Source organism: Melospiza georgiana, chromosome 8 (genome assembly GCF_028018845.1).
Source record: "Melospiza georgiana isolate bMelGeo1 chromosome 8, bMelGeo1.pri, whole genome shotgun sequence".
NCBI lineage: Eukaryota > Metazoa > Chordata > Aves > Passeriformes > Passerellidae > Melospiza > Melospiza georgiana.
In genome coordinates, this window is record NC_080437.1 from 4,906,375 (window position 1) to 4,930,220 (window position 23,846).

Sequence of the window (23,846 nt, forward strand, 5' to 3'; positions counted from 1 at the left end):
CATACAATTTTAGAAAATGATCACAAAGTGCTCTTGTTCCCCAGTGACCTGTCAATGTCTGTCTGGCTAAGGGTTTTAGTCCTACCATCAGGGAGAATCTATTGCCCCCCTTCCAGGTTTTCCCCTAATTTCTTTATGGCTGCTAACTCTGCTAAGCAAAATGTATGGTGTTTTATTCTGTGTTTCTGCTTTGCAAAAAGTCACAATTACACTGCTGTTTTCCCTCAAGGAAGATTTTTGCTTCACTGTCAGCCAGTTAGGGGAGGTTATCAAGATAGTCTCATATTTTACTACTGTTTTAACTGTTTTTACAACTCATTCAGTTCCTCTAATTCTTTTCCTGTGATCTTTTTTTATATCAATTTTTGTTTCCTCTTGTTTTTCTTCTATTTTCTCCTTTAATGCTACAATTCTTATATCTATATTTGGGTCGTTTCCATTTTCACCTTCTCAAAACAAATAAATTTTTTTCCTATCGAGGACAAATTTGATCTCTATAAGGATAAGGACCTTGTCCATTTAATCCTTAATTTTTCCCTACCCAGTACTTTTTTCTATTTGTAACACACACACCTGTGAAGCTGCTGCCATTGTGACAGGCAGCACTAACACATGAATGTGCCACTAACACAGGGTCCCTCTTGTTCCTGACCTTCATAAAGTGATTGTCACTGGGATCTGAGTCATTTGGACTTTGTGTTTGCACAGTTTACTTTCTCATTGCCTGCTCTTGCACTGCTTGTTGTATCATCACTTGTTTGTGCATTGCTTGTTCCCTTCTGATTTCTTAACTTTGTTCCATGCAGTTTTATGGTTTTGGCCAAGGGTATCATAACAAGCACAGTGAAGATAACCAATCCCTGGTGTATTAATCCTTCTCCTTGAATGTTCGTATGACCCCTTTCTTTTCAAATTTTTCGAGAACTGTGTACTACTCCAGAAGCATATTTCAAGTCTGTGTAAATGATCCCTTCCCAATCCTTTAATAGCAACACAGAGAATAATGCAAGCCCAGCATGGGCTAAGGGGACCAGATTCCTTTCCTTCTAGTTTTTCTCCACTAATTACAGCATTCCCAGATTTGCTTTTCCCATTTCCCACTCGAGATGATCCTTCTATAAATAATTTTTCTCCTCTTTGTAACTCCTGTTCTCTTAGATCTGGACACATTTTTTGTTTGTAGCTCTGTGACCTCTGTGCAGTCATGCATGAGTTCTTCCCCTGGAACCCCATAGAGAAACTGAGTGGGGCTTTTTATATTTGTCATTCTCAGCACTACTTCAGGGGAGATTATTCTGTATTTCAACTAATGGACTGAAAATTTTACTCTCCTGTTTCACCAAAATACCATACAGTGTCACACATCTCCAGATTACAGATTTTCTTTCATTGGGGAGGAGGGGGGTTTATCCTAATTTCTAGGGCTATTCTTAAATCCCTTCCTAACAAATTATTTCCAGTCTCTGGTAATAACAATAAGTCATTTACCCCAAATTTTTCCTCTGATTCAATCTGTACTTTTTTAATCACAGGGACTGGGAACAGTTCTCCCCCAACTCCAATTACTGAGATGCATTCCCAACTTAATTTGCATCCTTGGGGTAATTTTCTTATGGTGGTCCTAGAGGTTCCTGTATCTACTAAAAATATTTCCTTATTGTGAGGACCAAGTCTTAATTTCGTCAAAGGCTCTTTTGATGTTTCAGTCCTCATTAAATACAGTACTTGACACCCTTACTCCTCCTGAAAGCTCTTTACATTCTGCTTCCTTTTCCTGCAAAATTTCCACAGGTGTCCCTTCTCATGGCAATAGAAACAGGTGGGTCTCAAGTTATTGGGATAGAATTGGGATAGATTACCCTGATGTCTCAATGCTTTTGTGGATCCTTTGCTGTTAGTAGCCTTCTGCGTTTTTCTCAATGTTTTAAAAACTTCTCTCTCTCTATTCCTTTCTTTTCCTCTATGCTTGATCCTCATATATATACAATCTTTACACATTAACAGTTTGTGCACTTTTTCTACGACTTTCTGCAGCTCTTGCTCTAAATTTAGCAAGTCATCTACTACAACTGTTTGTAGCACTTTTGGTTTGGGATTAAACTGAGGGCAGACCCTCCGTGTTCATCATTTAGGGATCTAAATCGAGAGGGAACCTCCGTTCTGCCCTTGATTCGAGGCTTTGAACTGGCGACAAGAGGGAGTTTGCCCTTGGTTTAACCATGGAGCAATTGCAATAGAAGGGTGGGGATGAGCTGGCGCTGCGGGCCGGGCTCAGTTTCTCCCTGGGGACGGCAAACGCCGCCAGGCACCGAGCGATGCCCCCGGCAGTGCCTGTGCCGCGCCCGCCGGATCCAGCAGCGCTGGAAGCTCCAGGAGCAGCTCAGCGCCTGCTCCGCGCTCGGCCCTGCGAGCCCGGCCCGGAGCGGGGGCTCCGGACACATCCCCGTGCTGGGGCAGAGCCGCTGCTCGGCCCGGGGATCCTTTATCCCCCTGCTGCGGCTGCCGGGGGCCGAGGGCACAGTCCTGCTTCCGAGGCTGAACCCTGCTGCTTCACCGCTCCTTCTCTTGCCATGATTTGTGTCACAATAAATTCAAAGATTTCCCCCCAGTCGTGTCCCTTTACACCAGTGACCAGTGAGAGATCTCTGCCTGGCCTTTGCCGACCCTCGAGCCTTTCCTGCTGTGTTCTGTTGCCTGCCCAGGGGCAGGAGCAGAGGCTCAGAGCGCTTTTGCTGGCCCCGGGCACCTGGCCTGGCCCAGCCCAGCCCCAGAATCCCTGCCAGCATTCCCTGCACCATTGCCCGGCCCCACGGCGGCTGCGGCTCCGCGGGCAGGCGGCTCCAGGAGTTCAGAGTGGGCAAAATGGGAGCGAGGGACAGGAGGCAGCTGGTGCCAGTGGGGGAAATGCTTTGCTGGAGCTGGCAGTGAGAGAGTGCTGCAAAGTAGAGGGGAGAGAAAGAGGGACAAGCCTGTAGCGGTGGAAGGCGGCGGGCATGGCCATGGGGCAGGCGGTCATTTTGCTTTCCAGCTCTGTGTGAGGAAAGGAAGAGCTGTCAAATCCATGCAGGAAAAGAGGGGAGAAATAACAGGTGGTGGAAATCGCTGACAATTGGGATTCATTTGATCTGCCTCAACTGCAAAGTAGTCAGACCCCTAGCACCTCCAGTGTTGTGATGTGCCTTGCCCTGCCCCTGCCCTGGCTGCAGCAGCCGCCTGTTGGGACGGGCCCTGTTCTCTAAAGGAGCTGCACCCAGGCACGGTGAGGTGCTGCTGCAATAAGATTCAGAGAATAAAATAGAAAGAATGAAAAGTTGCACCACCATATCTCCTCCACCTGGTCACATTAAAAGAACTGCCCCGATGCACTGAGAGGTTGGCTGTGCTGGTTAAAAAGTCACGGGAAAGGCTGGGATTATGTGAAGGGAATAAAATTCAGCTAATGTTATAAAATATTCCAAAAAACCAGGATCAGTAGTAAACACTGCCAAAGTGTGACAAAAAATAGCTGTACAAAGGGTCTGTGAGTCATGCAGGACCAGGGTAGTACTTCCTCTGTCAGTGAGTAGCAGTCTGACTAAAAGAACCTCAGGGGATGCAGGCAAAAGCAGAGAGTTGCGCAAATTTAGGCGACATATTAGGAACATGCAAAGTAAAAATTTCCTGTGTGGAAAGTAGAAACTTCCTGTGTAGGAAGTTCATTCGAAAGCAGCCCTTCAAAACAAAGGAGACCAGAAGGTGGGCATGCTTCCAAACAGAGATCTGGAAGGCACAGGAACCAACTCTCCCTGTGTCCTAAAAAAGAACTCAACAAGGCAAACATCCAGCCTGGATGGGCAATGAGGGTTTGAAGGAGTTTAGGAATAAAAGGAGGACATATCATCTTTGGTAGGAGGTCAGGTTTCTCAGGAAGTATTTAAGGGGATTGCCAGGGTTTGTAGGAAAAAAAAACAGGGAGGCCAAAGCTCAGTTTGAACTTCATTTGGCAACTTCTGTAAAGGATAATAAAAACTACTTTTGACAAATATATTAATGGTAAAATGAAGGTTAAGACCAGCTTTTGTTCTCTTCTCGATGCAAGAGAGATTTTAGCCTCCTCTGCAGATGAGGAGAAGGCAGAGGTGCTCAACACCTTCTTTGCCTCAGCCTTTAGTGGGAACACAGCTTGTCCTCAGGACAAGTGTCCTCCTGGGCTGGTGGATGGTGCCAGGGAGCAGAATGGGCCCCCTGTTATCCAGGAGGAGGCAGTCAGAGAACTGCTGAGCTGCTTGGATGTTCATAAATCTGTGGGCCCAGAGGGGAACAGAGCTGGCCCCAGCCCAGAGCTCTGAGGGACACCCCTGGTGCTTGGCCCCAGCTGGATGCAGCACCCTCAGCACCACTCTCTGGCCCATCCAGCCAGGGCTGAGCCCAGCACAGAGTGCTCCTGTGCCAGCCCTGGGCTGCAGCTTTTCCAGGAGGGAGCTGTGGCAGACACTGCCAAAGGCCTTGCTGGAGCCCAGACAGACACATCCACAGCCTCTCCTGCACCCACCAGCAGGGTCACCTGCTCATGGAAGGACACCAGCTTGGTGACACACGCCCCAGCCCTCCTAAACCCCTGCTGGCTGCTCTGACACCCTGGCCATCCTGGAAGTGCTGCCTGCTGGAATCCATATGAACTGCTCCATGACCTTACTGGGCACTGAGGCCAGGCTAATTGGCCTGGAATTGCCAGGATCCTCCTTCCCACCCTTGTTGTGGATGGGTGTCACACTGGCCAGCTTCCAGCCATCTGGAACCTCCCCAGTGAGCCAGGGCTGGTGGTAAATGATGGAGAGCAGCTTCCCAAGCTCATCTGCCAGCTCCCTCATCCCCCTGGGGTGGGTCCCCTCTGGGCCCACAGATTTATGAACATCCAAGCAGCTCAGCAGTTCTCTGACTGCCTCCTCCTGGATAACAGGGGGCCCATTCTGCTCCCTGGCACCATCCACCAGCCCAGGAGGACACTTGTCTTGAGGACAAGCTGTGTTCCCACTGAAGGCTGAGGCAAAGAAGACATTGAGCACCTCTGCCTTCTCCTCATCTGCAGTTACTGAGTTCCCTCCTGCATACAAAAGAGAACAAATGTTGGTCTTACTCTTCCTTTTATCATTAGTATATTTGTGAAAACAGTTTTTATTATCCTTCACAGAAGTTTCCAATTTAAGTTCAAACTGAGCTTTGGCCTCCCTGCTTTTTCCCTGCATACCCTGGCAATCCCGTTAAATACTTCCTGAGAAACCTGACCCTCCTACCAAAGATGATACATCCTCCTTTTATTCCTAAACTCCTTCAAACCCTCATTCCCAATCCAGGCTGGATGTTTGCCTTGCTGACTCCTCTTAGGGCACACAGGGACATTGGGTTCCTGTGCCCTCAAGATCTCTGTTTTGAGGCATGCCCACCTTACCTGAACTCCTTTGTTTTCAACGGGTGCTTCACAAAGAACACTCTGAATAAGTCTCCTAAATATGCCAAAGTTTGCCGTCAGGAAATTTAATGTAAAAACTTAATTGATGTTTCTCCTGATATCACCAAATATTGAGAACACCGTAATTTCATGATCACCGTGCCCCAGGAGGCCTCCAGCAGCACATCTCTCACCAGCCCATCTCCATTAACAGCAATTTTAACGAAGTCCCTCTCCTGGACGGCTCCTTCACCAGCTGTGACTCGTGCGCTTTGGCAAAACGCCCATGATCTCGACAGGGCTCCCTCCCAGCCTAACCTGCATGCAACCAACATCGCTGTAAAGTTGTCAGCCAGTAAAAAAAATTACAGTACCGTGGTGTTCCTGCCCCAACCACACGGTGCCGAAAAAACCAGACATCCCCGGGGGGCCGTCCGATCATCAAGTGACATTACGAACGGTCCCCACATCCGACTGAGGGAAACCAGCCCCGTCGCGAGCCGCGATGGGCTGCTTTCCGTGCGCTGATTGGCCAAAAGCCGAAACACCACCCCTCGAATGGAAAGGTTATAAATATGGGGCGGCGCTGCGGCAAGGGAGCATTTGTTTCATTCCGCAGCGGCGGCGGCGGCGGAGCTCGGAGGCGGCTCCAGCCCAGGTGGGACCGCGGTCGGTGCTGTCCCAGCTCGGGGCTCGCTGCGGGCGGAGGGGGCCGCGGTGAGGGCCGGGGGGATTCTGCCGAGTTCCTGGTGCCGGCTTCCCCCGTGTGCCCCCTGCGCTGGGATCGCAGCCGAGGGAGCGGCTGCCCGCGCTCTCCTCCTTGCCCGGATGGCCGGCATGGAGCCGGTGCCGCGGCAGCGATGGCTCATCGCGGCTGCTCTCGCTAGGACGGAGGCGGCTGCTCCGTGCCCGGCACCGTTCCCGCCCGTGTGGCACCGGGCTCGGGGCCGCTGCTCGGGCGGGAGGTGTCCGTGCCCGGCTCGGGGCTGGCACGGCATGAACTTGAACCCAGTGCCTCAGAGCCCAAAGCGCTGCAGGCGCCGGGTGCGGGCACAAAGCGGCGCATCCTGCCCGCTCCGGGGCCGAGGCTTCTCGGCGCTGCGCTCTGTGCCGGGAGCCGCTCCGTGTGCCCAGGCAGGAGCCGCAGCGGCCGTGCCGGCGCTCGGTGTGCCCGGGCGCCGAGGCGCCGGGGCAGGGAATCATGCGGGGCACAACGGTGAGCAGCCCGGGGCTGCTGCTACTCGCCCCTCGGCAGGCGGACTCCGAGCCGCAGCTGCCCCGGGCCAGCAGCAGCCGGCAGCTCGCAGGCGCTCTCAGCGCCCGGCCCGGCACGGAGCTGGGCTGCAGCGGCTGCAGAGCCACAGGGGCCGCGGCTGCGGCCACCGCAGAGCTCCCGGAGGCTGCGCTTGTCTCCGCACCTGCTGCCGCACCTCTGGGCAGCGGCGACAGCGCAGCCACAGCTGCCACCGCCCTCCTGAGCCCCCGCACGGCCGGCACCAGCAGCGACCTCTCACCGTGTCCCTTTCAGGGTGCCATCAGCGCGGCTGCAAAGCTGTTCCCGAGGCCGAGCTCCCAAAGGATCTGTCAGCACTCATGATGTCTCGAGAGCAAGGTGCTGTTTCTTCTGGGCAGAGAGATGCTGCCTGTGAGCCGGAGAAGAGTGAATTCTACTCCATTCCTGGAGCGGCAAACACACCCCGGTATCCCCAGGAGGGACCAGCAGCCGCGCTTCCATACTTGCTTGGGGTCCAAGAAGCCTCTTGGCATAAGCAGGGGGATGCCACTTGTGAGCGTGCAGTGAGTGCAGATGTGGAGAATGGATTCTGCACCAGGGATGGGAGCGTGAGGGAGCCCCTGGCTCCCCAGGGCAGAGCAGCAATGGGCAATGAACGCAAAAGGAACCTCAGAAGATTCCTGGGTGAGTACAGGGTGCCCTCTAGACAGAGGTGGCAGGTGTGTGGCTGTTTCCCGTTGTCTGGAAGAGGCCTCGTGCTCTGCTGGGCCCCATCCGTGCCTGGAAGCAAGAGCCCCAGCTGCCCCCAAGGCTGTGCAGTTCTCCTGCTGCAGCCTGTGCCCACAGCTGTGTCCCTGCCTGTGGCCAGGCTCTTGGCTCTCTGGCTGCCAGCTGAGGGAGGCCCACACTGCCTCAGGGCTCCCTGCTCTGCTCCCTGGCCGTGGGCTGAGCAGATTGCAGGGCCGGCTCTGCTTCTGGCAGCCAGCAGCTCTTTCCTGCTCCAGGTGAACGGTTCAGGTGCCATCCCGTGGGCACGGCGGTGCTGATTCTGCTGCTCCTGGTGCTGGTGCTGGCTTTGGGGGCGGCCTTGGCTGTGCTGGCAGGTAAGGGAGGGGCAGCAGCGTGGGCCCAGCCCCTCGGGGCAGAGCGGGCTCCCTGCTCCCTGCACAGGGGAATCCTCAGAGCTTCTCCTCTTCCCCCTGCAGCACCACAGGTTACAGTCACACCTGCGACACCGCAGTTGGTTCTGAGCTGTCCCCATGACTGGGTTGGGTACAAGGGGGTCTGCTACTACTTCTCACGGGATTACAGCACGTGGGAGCAGGGTCAGGAACGGTGCTCCGAGCTCAATGCCTCCCTGGCCATTGCCAAGGATGAGGAGGCCATGGTGAGTGAGGGGCTGCGGGCGCTGTGGGGTGGCTGAGGGCAGCCTGGGGGCGCTCCTGGGCCGGGCTCGGTGCTCGCAGGGCCGGGGCTGCAGCCCTGGGCCGGGGCCTTGCAGGGAAGGAGCCCCGGCGTGCGGGGGCAGCCCCGGGCACGTGTCCCCCCGAGGGGCCGGGGCAGCTCCCACTCCTCTCTCCCGGGCAGGATTTGCTCTTCCGCCTCCGCGGGAAGGTCGATTTCTGGCTCGGGCTGCGCAGACGGGGCGAGCGCCTGCACTGGGGGGACGGCAGCAGCTACAGCTCCCGGTGAGTGCCGGGGAGCCGGGCGGGGCCTGGGGGCACAGGGGCACAAGGGCTTCCCCTGGCAGCCAGCGCTGCCTCTGCTCCTCCCTGCAGCGTTCCTGTCCTTGGCACTTCCGAGTGTGTGTACCTGGCTGACGATAAATTCAGGAGTGAGTTCTGCTCCAATGAGCGGCCGTATGTCTGCAGCAAGGCCCAAGCTCCCCTGTAACAGGGGCTGTACAAAGGACCTTCTCCACACTGGGCAGTGCCAGCTTCACCTCTGAGCCCAGCACAGCGCTGTCCTTCCTCAGCTGCGCCCTGTGCCTTGCACTTGCTCTCAGGGTCACCTCAGTGCCTCTTCATCCCCGGTGCCAGCGCTGGGCTGGGGCTGCAAAGGAAAAGTCTCCGCAATCCATCCTGCCACCGATGCTGCCTGCAGTGAGGGCATTGCCCTCACGATACAACAAGCTCCAGTGGGGAATCCAAATTGGCCTGGGGTCTTGGAAATCATCACCAACTGGCCAGAATGGGACAGTTTTGGACTGTTTTTGGAAGAGGAGGAAGAACTGCTGACACGTGCTAAGCAGGAATCCAACTTTCAGCATCAGGCGCCTGACTGTGGAGAATAGTCTGTTGTCTGTCTGTCTGTCTGCTGGGAAGGATCTGACTGTCCTTCTGTGGGAGGAATCCCAGGGTGGAGCAGGACAAGGATTTGCCTCTCCGAGGGAGAAGCAGTGACATGACGTGACTGTAACCCCCATGCCTCTGTGCCGCTGTGTGGGGAGGAGGGAGGAGGGAGGAGAGGGAATTGGGGATAAAGTGAAGCCTAGGAAGGAGAGAACAGTGTGGGGAAGGTGCATTTTTAAGATTTGTCGTGCTTCTCATTCCCTTGTTCTGATTTGTTTGACAATAAATTCAATTAAAAATAATGTCCCTAGTCCGGGCCTGTTATGCCCATGATGGTTGAGAGATCTCTGGCTGCCTTTATTGAGACACTCGAGCACCGCGGCCACCGGCGCTGCTCGCTCCGCCCGCGCTGCTCGCTCCGCCCGCGGTGATCGCTCCGCCCGCGCTGCTCGCTCCGCCCGCGGTGCTCGCTTCCTCGTCGTTGCTCGCTTTCTCCTCGTTGCTCCCCGTCGTCGTCGTTCCTCGCTCCGCCCGCGGTACTCATTTCGCCCGCGGTGATCGCTTCCTCGTCGTTGCTCGCTCAGCCCGCGGTGCTCGCTTCGTCGTCGGTGCTCGCTTCGTCGTCGGTGCTCGCTGCGCCCGGGGTGCTCGCTTTCTCCTCGTTGCTCCCCTTCGCCGTCGTTCCTCGCTCCGCTCGCGGTGCTCGCTCCGTCCGCTCTGCTCGCTTCCTCGTCGGTCCCCGCTCGGGCAGCGGAGCCTGCTGCGCCCGCTGTGCTCACTTCGGCGTCGTTGCTCGCTTCGTCATCGGTGCTCGCTTCCTCCTCGTTGCTCCCCTTCGTCGTCGTTGCCCGCTCCGCCCGCGGTGCTCGTTTCGCCCGCGGTGATCGCTTCCTCGTCGTTGCTCGCTCCGCCCGCGGTGCTCGCTTCGTCGTCTTTGCTCGCTCCGGCAGCAGTGATCACTTCGTCGTCGTTGCTAGCTTCGTCGTCGGTGCTCGCTTCGTCGTCGGTGCTCGCTTCCTCCTCGTTGCTCCCCTTCGTCGTCGTTGCTCGCTCCGCCCGCGGTGCTCGCTTCGTCGTAGGTGCTCGCTTCCTCGTCGTTGCGCGCTCCGCCCGCTTTGCTCGCCGCTTCGTCGTCGTTGCTCGCTCCGCCCGCGGTGATCTCTTCGTCGTCGTTGCTCGCTTCCTCCTCGTTGCTCCCCTTCGTCGTCGGAGCTCGCTCCGCCCGCGGTGCTCGCGTCGTCGTCAGTGCTCGCTTCCTCGTCGTTCCTCGCTCCGCCCGCGGTGATCTCTTCGCCGTCGGTGCCCGCTGCGCCCGCGGTGCCGGCGGTGCTCGCCCCACCCGCGCGAGCGAGGTCTGCCCAGCGTGAAGAGGAGCAGGACAGAGCGGTTTTGCTGGCCCCGGGCACCTGGCCAGGCCCAGCCCAGCCCAAGAATGCCTGCGAGAATTCACTGTTTAGAGGCCCAGACGCAGCTTCCCCGGCGCTGCGCTTCTTCACCAGCTTCAACGACGCCAGCGCTCAGCACCGGCGTTTCGGCACAGGAGGGACGTGACACCTCCCTGTCTCTGCCCCCGCCCCTGGCTGCACTCCCCAGCCCGGCCCGCGATTCTTTCCCGCACGCTGATTGCTCACAACTGGAAACCCCTCCCTCACGGACACCGGCTTAAAATGCGGCGGCAGCGACCGTGGCCGGTGGGCTGTGTCGGGATCAGTTCGTGTCGGTCCGGAGCGGCGGGCGGCACCCGGAGCTCAGAGGCGGCTCCAGCCCAGGTGGGACCGCGGTCGGTGCTGCCCCAGCTCGGGGCTCGCTGCGGGCGGAGGGGGGCGCGGTGAGGGCCGGGGGAATTCTGCCGAGTTCCTTGTGCCGGCTTCCCCCGTGTGCCCCCTGCGCTGGGATCGCAGCCGAGGGAGCGGCTGCCCGCGCTCTCCTCCTTGCCCGGATGGCCGGCATGGAGCCGGTGCCGCGGCAGCGATGGCTCATCGCGGCTGCTCTCGCTAGGACGGAGGCGGCTGCTCCGTGCCCGGCACCGTTCCCGCCCGTGCGGCGCCGGGCTCGGGGCGCTGCTCGGGCGGGAGGTGTCCGTGCCCGGCTCGGGGCTGGCACGGCATGAACTTGAACCCAGTGCCTCAGAGCCCAAAGCGCTGCAGGCGCCGGGTGCGGGCACAAAGCGGCGCATCCTGCCTGCTCCGGGGCCGAGGCTTCTCGGCGCTGCGCTCTGTGCCGGGAGCCGCTCCGTGTGCCCAGGCAGGGAGCCGCGGCGGCGGCCGTGCTGGCGCTCGGTGTGCCCGGGCTCCGAGGCGCCGGGGCAGGGAATCATGCCGGGTACAATGGTGAGCAGCCCGGGGCTGCTGCTTCTCGCCCCTCGGCAGGCGGACTCCGAGCCGCAGCTGCCCCGGGCCAGCAGCAGCCGGCAGCTCGCAGGCGCTCTCAGCGCCCGGCCCGGCACGGAGCTGGGCTGCAGCGGCTGCAGAGCCACAGGGGCCGCGGCTGCGGCCACCGCAGAGCTCCCGGAGGCTGCGCTTGTCGCCGCACCTGCTGCCGCACCTCTGGGCAGCGGCGACAGCGCAGCCACAGCTGCCACCGCCCTCCTGAGCCCCCGCACGGCCGGCACCAGCAGCGACCTCTCACCGTGTCCCTTTCAGGGTGCCATCAGCGCGGCTGCAAAGCTGTTCCCGAGGCCGAGCTCCCAAAGGATCTGTCAGCATTCCTGATGTCTCGAGAGCAAGGTGCTGCTTCTTCCAGCCAGAGAGATGACACCTCTGAGCAGAAGAAGAGAGAGTTCTGCTCCATGAGAGGAGTTGAGAATGAGCATCTCCAGGAGGAACCAGCAGCCGCACTTCCACACTTGCCTGGGGCCCAAGAAGCCTCTTGGCATAAGCAGGGGGATGCCACTTGTGAGCGTGCAGTGAGTGCAGATGTGGAGAATGGATTCTGCACCAGGGACGGGAGTGTGAGGGAGCCCCTGGCTCCCCAGGGCACAGCAGCAATGGGCAATGAACAGAGAGGGAACCTCAGAAGATTCCTGGGTGAGTACAGGGCCACCTCTGTGGCCTCTAGGCAGGGGCTCGTGTCCCCTCCCAAGGCCAGGGCTGGCAGGTGTGTGGCTGTTTCCCGATGTCTGGAAGAGGCCTCGTGCTCTGCTGGGCCCCATCCGTGGCTGGAAGCAAGAGCCCCAGCTGCCCCCAAGGCTGTGCAGTTCTCCTGCTGCAGCCTGTGCCCACAGCTGTGTCCCTGCCTGTGGCCAGGCTCTTGGCTCTCTGGCTGCCAGCTGAGGGAGGCCCACACTGCCTCAGGGCTCCCTGCTCTGCTCCCTGGCCGTGGGCTGAGCAGATTGCAGGGCCGGCTCTGCTTCTGGCAGCCAGCAGCTCTTTCCTGCTCCAGGTGAACGGTTCAGGTGCCATCCCGTGGGCACGGCGGTGCTGATTCTGCTGCTCCTGGTGCTCCTGGCGCTGGCTTTGGGGGCGGCCTTGGCTGTGCTGGCAGGTAAGGGAGGGGCAGCAGCGTGGGCCCAGCCCCTCGGGGCAGAGCGGGCTCCCTGCTCCCTGCACAGGGGAATCCTCAGAGCTTCTTCTCTCTCTTCCCCCTGCAGCACCACAGGTTCCAGTCACACCTGCGACACCGCAGTTGGTTCTGGGCTGTCCCCGTGGCTGGGTGGGCTACAATGGGGTCTGCTACTACTTCTCACGGGATTACAGCACGTGGGAGCAGGGTCAGGAACGGTGCTCCGAGCTCAATGCCTCCCTGGCCATTGCCAAGGATGAGGAGGCCATGGTGAGTGAGGGGCTGCGGGCGGTGTGGGATGGCTGAGGGCAGCCTGGGGGCGCTCCTGGGCCGGGCTCGGTGCTCGCAGGGCCGGGGCTGCAGCCCTGGGCCGGGGCCTTGCAGGGAAGGAGCCCCGGCGTGCGGGGGCAGCCCCGGGCACGTGTCCCCCCGAGGGGCCGGGGCAGCTCCCACTCCTCTCTCCCGGGCAGGATTTGCTCTTCCGCCTCCGCGGGAAGGTCGATTTCTGGCTCGGGCTGCGCAGACGGGGCGAGCGCCTGCACTGGGGGGACGGCAGCAGCTACAGCTCCCGGTGAGTGCCGGGGAGCCGGGCGGGGCCTGGGGGCACAGGGGCACAAGGGCTTCCCCTGGCAGCCAGCGCTGCCTCTGCTCCTCCCTGCAGCGTTCCTGTCCTTGGCACTTCCGAGTGTGTGTACCTGGCTGACGATAAATTCAGGAGTGAGTTCTGCTCCAATGAGCGGCCGTATGTCTGCAGCAAGGCCCAAGCTCCCCTGTAACAGGGGCTGTACAAAGGACCTTCTCCACACTGGGCAGTGCCAGCTTCACCTCTGAGCCCAGCACAGCGCTGTCCTTCCTCAGCTGCGCCCTGTGCCTTGCACTTGCTCTCAGGGTCACCTCAGTGCCTCTTCATCCCCGGTGCCAGCGCTGGGCTGGGGCTGCAAAGGAAAAGTCTCCGCAATCCATCCTGCCACCGATGCTGCCTGCAGTGAGGGCATTGCCCTCACGATACAACAAGCTCCAGTGGGGAATCCAAATTGGCCTGGGGTCTTGGAAATCATCACCAACTGGCCAGAATGGGACAGTTTTGGACTGTTTTTGGAAGAGGAGGAAGAACTGCTGACACGTGCTAAGCAGGAATCCAACTTTCAGCATCAGGCGCCTGACTGTGGAGAATAGTCTGTTGTCTGTCTGTCTGTCTGCTGGGAAGGATCTGACTGTCCTTCTGTGGGAGGAATCCCAGGGTGGAGCAGGACAAGGATTTGCCTCTCCGAGGGAGAAGCAGTGACATGACGTGACTGTAACCCCCATGCCTCTGTGCCGCTGTGTGGGGAGGAGGGAGGAGGGAGGAGAGGGAATTGGGGATAAAGTGAAGCCTAGGAAGGAGAGAACAGTGTGGGGAAGGTGCATTTTTAAGATTTGTCGTGCTTCTCATTCCCTTGTTCTGATTTGTTTGACAATAAATTCAATTAAAAATAATGTCCCTAGTCCGGGCCTGTTATGCCCATGATGGTTGAGAGATCTCTGGCTGCCTTTATTGAGACACTCGAGCACCGCGGCCACCGGCGCTGCTCGCTCCGCCCGCGCTGCTCGCTCCGCCCGCGGTGATCGCTCCGCCCGCGCTGCTCGCTCCGCCCGCGGTGCTCGCTTCCTCGTCGTTGCTCGCTTTCTCCTCGTTGCTCCCCGTCGTCGTCGTTCCTCGCTCCGCCCGCGGTACTCATTTCGCCCGCGGTGATCGCTTCCTCGTCGTTGCTCGCTCAGCCCGCGGTGCTCGCTTCGTCGTCGGTGCTCGCTTCGTCGTCGGTGCTCGCTGCGCCCGGGGTGCTCGCTTTCTCCTCGTTGCTCCCCTTCGCCGTCGTTCCTCGCTCCGCTCGCGGTGCTCGCTCCGTCCGCTCTGCTCGCTTCCTCGTCGGTCCCCGCTCGGGCAGCGGAGCCTGCTGCGCCCGCTGTGCTCACTTCGGCGTCGTTGCTCGCTTCGTCATCGGTGCTCGCTTCCTCCTCGTTGCTCCCCTTCGTCGTCGTTGCCCGCTCCGCCCGCGGTGCTCGTTTCGCCCGCGGTGATCGCTTCCTCGTCGTTGCTCGCTCCGCCCGCGGTGCTCGCTTCGTCGTCTTTGCTCGCTCCGGCAGCAGTGATCACTTCGTCGTCGTTGCTCGCTTAGTCGTCGTTGCTCCTCTTCGTCGTCGTTGCTCGCTCCGCCCGCGGTGCTCGTTTCGCCCGCGGTGATCGCTTCCTCGTCGTTGCTCGCTCCGCCCGCGGTGATTGCTTCGTCGTCGGTGCTCGCTTCGTCGTCTTTGCTCGCTCCGGCAGCAGTGATCACTTCGTCGTCGTTGCTCGCTTAGTCGTCGTTGCTCGCTTCCTCCTCGTTGCTCCCCTTCGTCGTCGTTGCTCGCTCCGCCCGCGGTGCTCGCTTCGTCGTAGGTGCTCGCTTCCTCGTCGTTGCGCGCTCCGCCCGCTTTGCTCGCCGCTTCGTCGTCGTTGCTCGCTCCGCCCGCGGTGATCTCTTCGTCGTCGTTGCTCGCTTCCTCCTCGTTGCTCCCCTTCGTCGTCGGAGCTCGCTCCGCCCGCGGTGCTCGCGTCGTCGTCAGTGCTCGCTTCCTCGTCGTTCCTCGCTCCGCCCGCGGTGATCTCTTCGCCGTCGGTGCCCGCTGCGCCCGCGGTGCCGGCGGTGCTCGCCCCACCCGCGCGAGCGAGGTCTGCCCAGCGTGAAGAGGAGCAGGACAGAGCGGTTTTGCTGGCCCCGGGCACCTGGCCAGGCCCAGCCCAGCCCAAGAATGCCTGCGAGAATTCACTGTTTAGAGGCCCAGACGCAGCTTCCCCGGCGCTGCGCTTCTTCACCAGCTTCAACGACGCCAGCGCTCAGCACCGGCGTTTCGGCACAGGAGGGACGTGACACCTCCCTGTCTCTGCCCCCGCCCCTGGCTGCACTCCCCAGCCCGGCCCGCGATTCTTTCCCGCACGCTGATTGCTCACAACTGGAAACCCCTCCCTCACGGACACCGGCTTAAAATGCGGCGGCAGCGACCGTGGCCGGTGGGCTGTGTCGGGATCAGTTCGTGTCGGTCCGGAGCGGCGGGCGGCACCCGGAGCTCAGAGGCGGCTCCAGCCCAGGTGGGACCGCGGTCGGTGCTGCCCCAGCTCGGGGCTCGCTGCGGGCGGAGGGGGGCGCGGTGAGGGCCGGGGGGATTCTGCCGAGTTCCTTGTGCCGGCTTCCCCCGTGTGCCCCCTGCGCTGGGATCGCAGCCGAGGGAGCGGCTGCCCGCGCTCTCCTCCTTGCCCGGATGGCCGGCATGGAGCCGGTGCCGCGGCAGCGATGGCTCATCGCGGCTGCTCTCGCTAGGACGGAGGCGGCTGCTCCGTGCCCGGCACCGTTCCCGCCCGTGCGGCGCCGGGCTCGGGGCGCTGCTCGGGCGGGAGGTGTCCGTGCCCGGCTCGGGGCTGGCACGGCATGAACTTGAACCCAGTGCCTCAGAGCCCAAAGCGCTGCAGGCGCCGGGTGCGGGCACAAAGCGGCGCATGCAGCCTGCTCCGGGGCCGAGGCTTCTCGGCGCTGCGCTCTGTGCCGGGAGCCGCTCCGTGTGCCCAGGCAGGGAGCCGCGGCGGCGGCCGTGCTGGCGCTCGGTGTGCCCGGGCTCCGAGGCGCCGGGGCAGGGAATCATGCCGGGTACAATGGTGAGCAGCCCGGGGCTGCTGCTTCTCGCCCCTCGGCAGGCGGACTCCGAGCCGCAGCTGCCCCGGGCCAGCAGCAGCCGGCAGCTCGCAGGCGCTCTCAGCGCCCGGCCCGGCACGGAGCTGGGCTGCAGCGGCTGCAGAGCCACAGGGGCCGCGGCTGCGGCCACCGCAGAGCTCCCGGAGGCTGCGCTTGTCGCCGCACCTGCTGCCGCACCTCTGGGCAGCGGCGACAGCGCAGCCACAGCTGCCACCGCCCTCCTGAGCCCCCGCACGGCCGGCACCAGCAGCGACCTCTCACCGTGTCCCTTTCAGGGTGCCATCAGCGCGGCTGCAAAGCTGTTCCCGAGGCCGAGCTCCCAAAGGATCTGTCAGCATTCCTGATGTCTCGAGAGCAAGGTGCTGCTTCTTCCAGCCAGAGAGATGACACCTCTGAGCAGAAGAAGAGAGAGTTCTGCTCCATGAGAGGAGTTGAGAATGAGCATCTCCAGGAGGAACCAGCAGCCGCACTTCCACACTTGCCTGGGGCCCAAGAAGCCTCTTGGCATAAGCAGGGGGATGCCACTTGTGAGCGTGCAGTGAGTGCAGATGTGGAGAATGGATTCTGCACCAGGGACGGGAGTGTGAGGGAGCCCCTGGCTCCCCAGGGCACAGCAGCAATGGGCAATGAACAGAGAGGGAACCTCAGAAGATTCCTGGGTGAGTACAGGGCCACCTCTGTGGCCTCTAGGCAGGGGCTCGTGTCCCCTCCCAAGGCCAGGGCTGGCAGGTGTGTGGCTGTTTCCCGATGTCTGGAAGAGGCCTCGTGCTCTGCTGGGCCCCATCCGTGGCTGGAAGCAAGAGCCCCAGCTGCCCCCAAGGCTGTGCAGTTCTCCTGCTGCAGCCTGTGCCCACAGCTGTGTCCCTGCCTGTGGCCAGGCTCTTGGCTCTCTGGCTGCCAGCTGAGGGAGGCCCACACTGCCTCAGGGCTCCCTGCTCTGCTCCCTGGCCGTGGGCTGAGCAGATTGCAGGGCCGGCTCTGCTTCTGGCAGCCAGCAGCTCTTTCCTGCTCCAGGTGAACGGTTCAGGTGCCATCCCGTGGGCACGGCGGTGCTGATTCTGCTGCTCCTGGTGCTCCTGGCGCTGGCTTTGGGGGCGGCCTTGGCTGTGCTGGCAGGTAAGGGAGGGGCAGCAGCGTGGGCCCAGCCCCTCGGGGCAGAGCGGGCTCCCTGCTCCCTGCACAGGGGAATCCTCAGAGCTTCTTCTCTCTCTTCCCCCTGCAGCACCACAGGTTCCAGTCACACCTGCGACACCGCAGTTGGTTCTGGGCTGTCCCCGTGGCTGGGTGGGCTACAATGGGGTCTGCTACTACTTCTCACGGGATTACAGCACGTGGGAGCAGGGTCAGGAACGGTGCTCCGAGCTCAATGCCTCCCTGGCCATTGCCAAGGATGAGGAGGCCATGGTGAGTGAGGGGCTGCGGGCGGTGTGGGGTGGCTGAGGGCAGCCTGGGGGCGCTCCTGGGCCGGGCTCGGTGCTCGCAGGGCCGGGGCTGCAGCCCTGGGCCGGGGCCTTGCAGGGAAGGAGCCCCGGCGTGCGGGGGCAGCCCCGGGCACGTGTCCCCCCGAGGGGCCGGGGCAGCTCCCACTCCTCTCTCCCGGGCAGGATTTGCTCTTCCGCCTCCGCGGGAAGGTCGATTTCTGGCTCGGGCTGCGCAGACGGGGCGAGCGCCTGCACTGGGGGGACGGCAGCAGCTACAGCTCCCGGTGAGTGCCGGGGAGCCGGGCGGGGCCTGGGGGCACAGGGGCACAAGGGCTTCCCCTGGCAGCCAGCGCTGCCTCTGCTCCTCCCTGCAGCGTTCCTGTCCTTGGCACTTCCGAGTGTGTGTACCTGGCTGACGATAAATTCAGGAGTGAGTTCTGCTCCAATGAGCGGCCGTATGTCTGCAGCAAGGCCCAAGCTCCCCTGTAACAGGGGCTGTACAAAGGACCTTCTCCACACTGGGCAGTGCCAGCTTCACCTCTGAGCCCAGCACAGCGCTGTCCTTCCTCAGCTGCGCCCTGTGCCTTGCACTTGCTCTCAGGGTCACCTCAGTGCCTCTTCATCCCCGGTGCCAGCGCTGGGCTGGGGCTGCAAAGGAAAAGTCTCCGCAATCCATCCTGCCACCGATGCTGCCTGCAGTGAGGGCATTGCCCTCACGATACAACAAGCTCCAGTGGGGAATCCAAATTGGCCTGGGGTCTTGGAAATCATCACCAACTGGCCAGAATGGGACAGTTTTGGACTGTTTTTGGAAGAGGAGGAAGAACTGCTGACACGTGCTAAGCAGGAATCCAACTTTCAGCATCAGGCGCCTGACTGTGGAGAATAGTCTGTTGTCTGTCTGTCTGTCTGCTGGGAAGGATCTGACTGTCCTTCTGTGGGAGGAATCCCAGGGTGGAGCAGGACAAGGATTTGCCTCTCCGAGGGAGAAGCAGTGACATGACGTGACTGTAACCCCCATGCCTCTGTGCCGCTGTGTGGGGAGGAGGGAGGAGGGAGGAGAGGGAATTGGGGATAAAGTGAAGCCTAGGAAGGAGAGAACAGTGTGGGGAAGGTGCATTTTTAAGATTTGTCGTGCTTCTCATTCCCTTGTTCTGATTTGTTTGACAATAAATTCAATTAAAAATAATGTCCCTAGTCCGGGCCTGTTATGCCCATGATGGTTGAGAGATCTCTGGCTGCCTTTATTGAGACACTCGAGCACCGCGGCCACCGGCGCTGCTCGCTCCGCCCGCGCTGCTCGCTCCGCCCGCGGTGATCGCTCCGCCCGCGCTGCTCGCTCCGCCCGCGGTGCTCGCTTCCTCGTCGTTGCTCGCTTTCTCCTCGTTGCTCCCCGTCGTCGTCGTTCCTCGCTCCGCCCGCGGTACTCATTTCGCCCGCGGTGATCGCTTCCTCGTCGTTGCTCGCTCAGCCCGCGGTGCTCGCTTCGTCGTCGGTGCTCGCTTCGTCGTCGGTGCTCGCTGCGCCCGGGGTGCTCGCTTTCTCCTCGTTGCTCCCCTTCGCCGTCGTTCCTCGCTCCGCTCGCGGTGCTCGCTCCGTCCGCTCTGCTCGCTTCCTCGTCGGTCCCCGCTCGGGCAGCGGAGCCTGCTGCGCCCGCTGTGCTCACTTCGGCGTCGTTGCTCGCTTCGTCATCGGTGCTCGCTTCCTCCTCGTTGCTCCCCTTCGTCGTCGTTGCCCGCTCCGCCCGCGGTGCTCGTTTCGCCCGCGGTGATCGCTTCCTCGTCGTTGCTCGCTCCGCCCGCGGTGATTGCTTCGTCGTCGGTGCTCGCTTCGTCGTCTTTGCTCGCTCCGGCAGCAGTGATCACTTCGTCGTCGTTGCTCGCTTCGTCGTCGGTGCTCGCTTCCTCCTCGTTGCTCCCCTTCGTCGTCGTTGCTCGCTCCGCCCGCGGTGCTCGCTTCGTCGTAGGTGCTCGCTTCCTCGTCGTTGCGCGCTCCGCCCGCTTTGCTCGCCGCTTCGTCGTCGTTGCTCGCTCCGCCCGCGGTGATCTCTTCGTCGTCGTTGCTCGCTTCCTCCTCGTTGCTCCCCTTCGTCGTCGGAGCTCGCTCCGCCCGCGGTGCTCGCGTCGTCGTCAGTGCTCGCTTCCTCGTCGTTCCTCGCTCCGCCCGCGGTGATCTCTTCGCCGTCGGTGCCCGCTGCGCCCGCGGTGCCGGCGGTGCTCGCCCCACCCGCGCGAGCGAGGTCTGCCCAGCGTGAAGAGGAGCAGGACAGAGCGGTTTTGCTGGCCCCGGGCACCTGGCCAGGCCCAGCCCAGCCCAAGAATGCCTGCGAGAATTCACTGTTTAGAGGCCCAGACGCAGCTTCCCCGGCGCTGCGCTTCTTCACCAGCTTCAACGACGCCAGCGCTCAGCACCGGCGTTTCGGCACAGGAGGGACGTGACACCTCCCTGTCTCTGCCCCCGCCCCTGGCTGCACTCCCCAGCCCGGCCCGCGATTCTTTCCCGCACGCTGATTGCTCACAACTGGAAACCCCTCCCTCACGGACACCGGCTTAAAATGCGGCGGCAGCGACCGTGGCCGGTGGGCTGTGTCGGGATCAGTTCGTGTCGGTCCGGAGCGGCGGGCGGCACCCGGAGCTCAGAGGCGGCTCCAGCCCAGGTGGGACCGCGGTCGGTGCTGCCCCAGCTCGGGGCTCGCTGCGGGCGGAGGGGGGCGCGGTGAGGGCCGGGGGGATTCTGCCGAGTTCCTTGTGCCGGCTTCCCCCGTGTGCCCCCTGCGCTGGGATCGCAGCCGAGGGAGCGGCTGCCCGCGCTCTCCTCCTTGCCCGGATGGCCGGCATGGAGCCGGTGCCGCGGCAGCGATGGCTCATCGCGGCTGCTCTCGCTAGGACGGAGGCGGCTGCTCCGTGCCCGGCACCGTTCCCGCCCGTGCGGCGCCGGGCTCGGGGCGCTGCTCGGGCGGGAGGTGTCCGTGCCCGGCTCGGGGCTGGCACGGCATGAACTTGAACCCAGTGCCTCAGAGCCCAAAGCGCTGCAGGCGCCGGGTGCGGGCACAAAGCGGCGCATGCAGCCTGCTCCGGGGCCGAGGCTTCTCGGCGCTGCGCTCTGTGCCGGGAGCCGCTCCGTGTGCCCAGGCAGGGAGCCGCGGCGGCGGCCGTGCTGGCGCTCGGTGTGCCCGGGCTCCGAGGCGCCGGGGCAGGGAATCATGCCGGGTACAATGGTGAGCAGCCCGGGGCTGCTGCTTCTCGCCCCTCGGCAGGCGGACTCCGAGCCGCAGCTGCCCCGGGCCAGCAGCAGCCGGCAGCTCGCAGGCGCTCTCAGCGCCCGGCCCGGCACGGAGCTGGGCTGCAGCGGCTGCAGAGCCACAGGGGCCGCGGCTGCGGCCACCGCAGAGCTCCCGGAGGCTGCGCTTGTCTCCGCACCTGCTGCCGCACCTCTGGGCAGCGGCGACAGCGCAGCCACAGCTGCCACCGCCCTCCTGAGCCCCCGCACGGCCGGCACCAGCAGCGACCTCTCACCGTGTCCCTTTCAGGGTGCCATCAGCGCGGCTGCAAAGCTGTTCCCGAGGCCGAGCTCCCAAAGGATCTGTCAGCATTCCTGATGTCTCGAGAGCAAGGTGCTGCTTCTTCCAGCCAGAGAGATGACACCTCTGAGCAGAAGAAGAGAGAGTTCTGCTCCATGAGAGGAGTTGAGAATGAGCATCTCCAGGAGGAACCAGCAGCCGCACTTCCACACTTGCCTGGGGCCCAAGAAGCCTCTTGGCATAAGCAGGGGGATGCCACTTGTGAGCGTGCAGTGAGTGCAGATGTGGAGAATGGATTCTGCACCAGGGACGGGAGTGTGAGGGAGCCCCTGGCTCCCCAGGGCACAGCAGCAATGGGCAATGAACAGAGAGGGAACCTCAGAAGATTCCTGGGTGAGTACAGGGCCACCTCTGTGGCCTCTGGGCAGGGGCTCGTGTCCCCTCCCAAGGCCAGGGCTGGCAGGTGTGTGGCTGTTTCCCGATGTCTGGAAGAGGCCCCGTGCTCTGCTGGGCCCCATCCGTGGCTGGAAGCAAGAGCCCCAGCTGCCCCCAAGGCTGTGCAGTTCTCCTGCTGCAGCCTGTGCCCACAGCTGTGTCCCTGCCTGTGGCCACAGCTGTGTCCCTGCCTGTGGCCAGGCTCTTGGCTCTCTGGCTGCCAGCTGAGGGAGGCCCACACTGCCTCAGGGCTCCCTGCTCTGCTCCCTGGCCATGGGCTGAGCAGATTGCAGGGCCGGCTCTGCTTCTGGCAGCCAGCAGCTCTTTCCTGCTCCAGGTGAACGGTTCAGGTGCCATCCCGTGGGCACGGCGGTGCTGATTCTGCTGCTCCTGGTGCTGGTGCTGGCTTTGGGGGCGGCCTTGGCTGTGCTGGCAGGTAAGGGAGGGGCAGCAGCGTGGGCCCAGCCCCTCGGGGCAGAGCGGGCTCCCTGCTCCCTGCACAGGGGAATCCTCAGAGCTTCTCCTCTTCCCCCTGCAGCACCACAGGTTCCAGTCACACCTGCGACACCGCAGTTGGTTCTGGGCTGTCCCCGTGGCTGGGTGGGCTACAATGGGGTCTGCTACTACTTCTCACGGGATTACAGCACGTGGGAGCAGGGTCAGGAACGGTGCTCCGAGCTCAATGCCTCCCTGGCCATTGCCCAGGATGAGGAGGCCATGGTGAGTGAGGGGCTGCGGGCGCTGTGGGGTGGCTGAGGGCAGCCTGGGGGCGCTCCTGGGCCGGGCTCGGTGCTCGCAGGGCCGGGGCTGCAGCCCTGGGCCGGGGCCTTGCAGGGAAGGAGCCCCGGCGTGCGGGGGCAGCCCCGGGCACGTGTCCCCCCGAGGGGCCGGGGCAGCTCCCACTCCTCTCTCCCGGGCAGGATTTGCTCTTCCGCCTCCGCGGGAAGGTCGATTTCTGGCTCGGGCTGCGCAGACGGGGCGAGCGCCTGCACTGGGGGGACGGCAGCAGCTACAGCTCCCGGTGAGTGCCGGGGAGCCGGGCGGGGCCTGGGGGCACAGGGGCACAAGGGCTTCCCCTGGCAGCCAGCGCTGCCTCTGCTCCTCCCTGCAGGGTTCCTGTCCTTGGCACTTCCGAGTGTGTGTACCTGGCTGACGATAAATTCAGGAGTGAGTTCTGCTCCAATGAGCGGCCGTATGTCTGCAGCAAGGCCCAAGCTCCCCTGTAACAGGGGCTGTACAAAGGACCTTCTCCACACTGGGCAGTGCCAGCTTCACCTCTGAGCCCAGCACAGCGCTGTCCTTCCTCAGCTGCGCCCTGTGCCTTGCACTTGCTCTCAGGGTCACCTCAGTGCCTCTTCATCCCCGGTGCCAGCGCTGGGCTGGGGCTGCAAAGGAAAAGTCTCCGCAATCCATCCTGCCACCGATGCTGCCTGCAGTGAGGGCATTGCCCTCACGATACAACAAGCTCCAGTGGGGAATCCAAATTGGCCTGGGGTCTTGGAAATCATCACCAACTGGCCAGAATGGGACAGTTTTGGACTGTTTTTGGAAGAGGAGGAAGAACTGCTGACACGTGCTAAGCAGGAATCCAACTTTCAGCATCAGGCGCCTGACTGTGGAGAATAGTCTGTTGTCTGTCTGTCTGTCTGCTGGGAAGGATCTGACTGTCCTTCTGTGGGAGGAATCCCAGGGTGGAGCAGGACAAGGATTTGCCTCTCCGAGGGAGAAGCAGTGACATGACGTGACTGTAACCCCCATGCCTCTGTGCCGCTGTGTGGGGAGGAGGGAGGAGGGAGGAGAGGGAATTGGGGATAAAGTGAAGCCTAGGAAGGAGAGAACAGTGTGGGGAAGGTGCATTTTTAAGATTTGTCGTGCTTCTCATTCCCTTGTTCTGATTTGTTTGACAATAAATTCAATTAAAAATAATGTCCCTAGTCCGGGCCTGTTATGCCCATGATGGTTGAGAGATCTCTGGCTGCCTTTATTGAGACACTCGAGCACCGCGGCCACCGGCGCTGCTCGCTCCGCCCGCGCTGCTCGCTCCGCCCGCGGTGATCGCTCCGCCCGCGCTGCTCGCTCCGCCCGCGGTGCTCGCTTCCTCGTCGTTGCTCGCTTTCTCCTCGTTGCTCCCCGTCGTCGTCGTTCCTCGCTCCGCCCGCGGTACTCATTTCGCCCGCGGTGATCGCTTCCTCGTCGTTGCTCGCTCAGCCCGCGGTGCTCGCTTCGTCGTCGGTGCTCGCTGCGCCCGGGGTGCTCGCTTTCTCCTCGTTGCTCCCCTTCGCCGTCGTTCCTCGCTCCGCTCGCGGTGCTCG

The 23,846-nt window shown here is 61.8% G+C and overlaps 2 protein-coding genes across 2 annotated transcripts; both read left to right on the plus strand.

The window, feature by feature from the left end:
* Nucleotides 1–11,268: 11,268 nt before the first annotated feature.
* LOC131086320 (C-type lectin domain family 2 member L-like) lies at nucleotides 11,269–13,230 on the plus strand. Its single transcript, XM_058029270.1, has 6 exons — nucleotides 11,269–11,283; nucleotides 11,508–11,979; nucleotides 12,335–12,436; nucleotides 12,543–12,724; nucleotides 12,925–13,025; nucleotides 13,116–13,230. The coding sequence occupies exons 1-6, from the start codon at nucleotides 11,269–11,271 to the stop codon at nucleotides 13,228–13,230; spliced, it is 987 nt and encodes a 328-aa protein (XP_057885253.1).
* A 2,876-nt stretch (nucleotides 13,231–16,106) lies between these two features.
* On the plus strand, nucleotides 16,107–18,068 carry LOC131086324 (C-type lectin domain family 2 member L-like). Its single transcript, XM_058029285.1, has 6 exons — nucleotides 16,107–16,121; nucleotides 16,346–16,817; nucleotides 17,173–17,274; nucleotides 17,381–17,562; nucleotides 17,763–17,863; nucleotides 17,954–18,068. Exons 1-6 carry the CDS (start codon nucleotides 16,107–16,109, stop codon nucleotides 18,066–18,068), a joined length of 987 nt encoding a protein of 328 aa, XP_057885268.1.
* Nucleotides 18,069–23,846: the final 5,778 nt, after the last annotated feature.

What these genes read in the sequence shown, in the direction of transcription:
- LOC131086320 (XM_058029270.1), top strand. An exon ending in GAACCTCAGAAGATTCCTGG is followed by an intron (nt 11,980 to 12,334) that starts GTGAGTACAGGG and finishes TTCCTGCTCCAG; the next exon opens with GTGAACGGTTCAGGTGCCAT. An exon ending in CCAAGGATGAGGAGGCCATG is followed by an intron (nt 12,725 to 12,924) that starts GTGAGTGAGGGG and finishes TCTCCCGGGCAG; the next exon opens with GATTTGCTCTTCCGCCTCCG.
- LOC131086324 (XM_058029285.1), top strand. An exon ending in GGCCTTGGCTGTGCTGGCAG is followed by an intron (nt 17,275 to 17,380) that starts GTAAGGGAGGGG and finishes TTCCCCCTGCAG; the next exon opens with CACCACAGGTTCCAGTCACA. An exon ending in GGCAGCAGCTACAGCTCCCG is followed by an intron (nt 17,864 to 17,953) that starts GTGAGTGCCGGG and finishes TCCTCCCTGCAG; the next exon opens with CGTTCCTGTCCTTGGCACTT.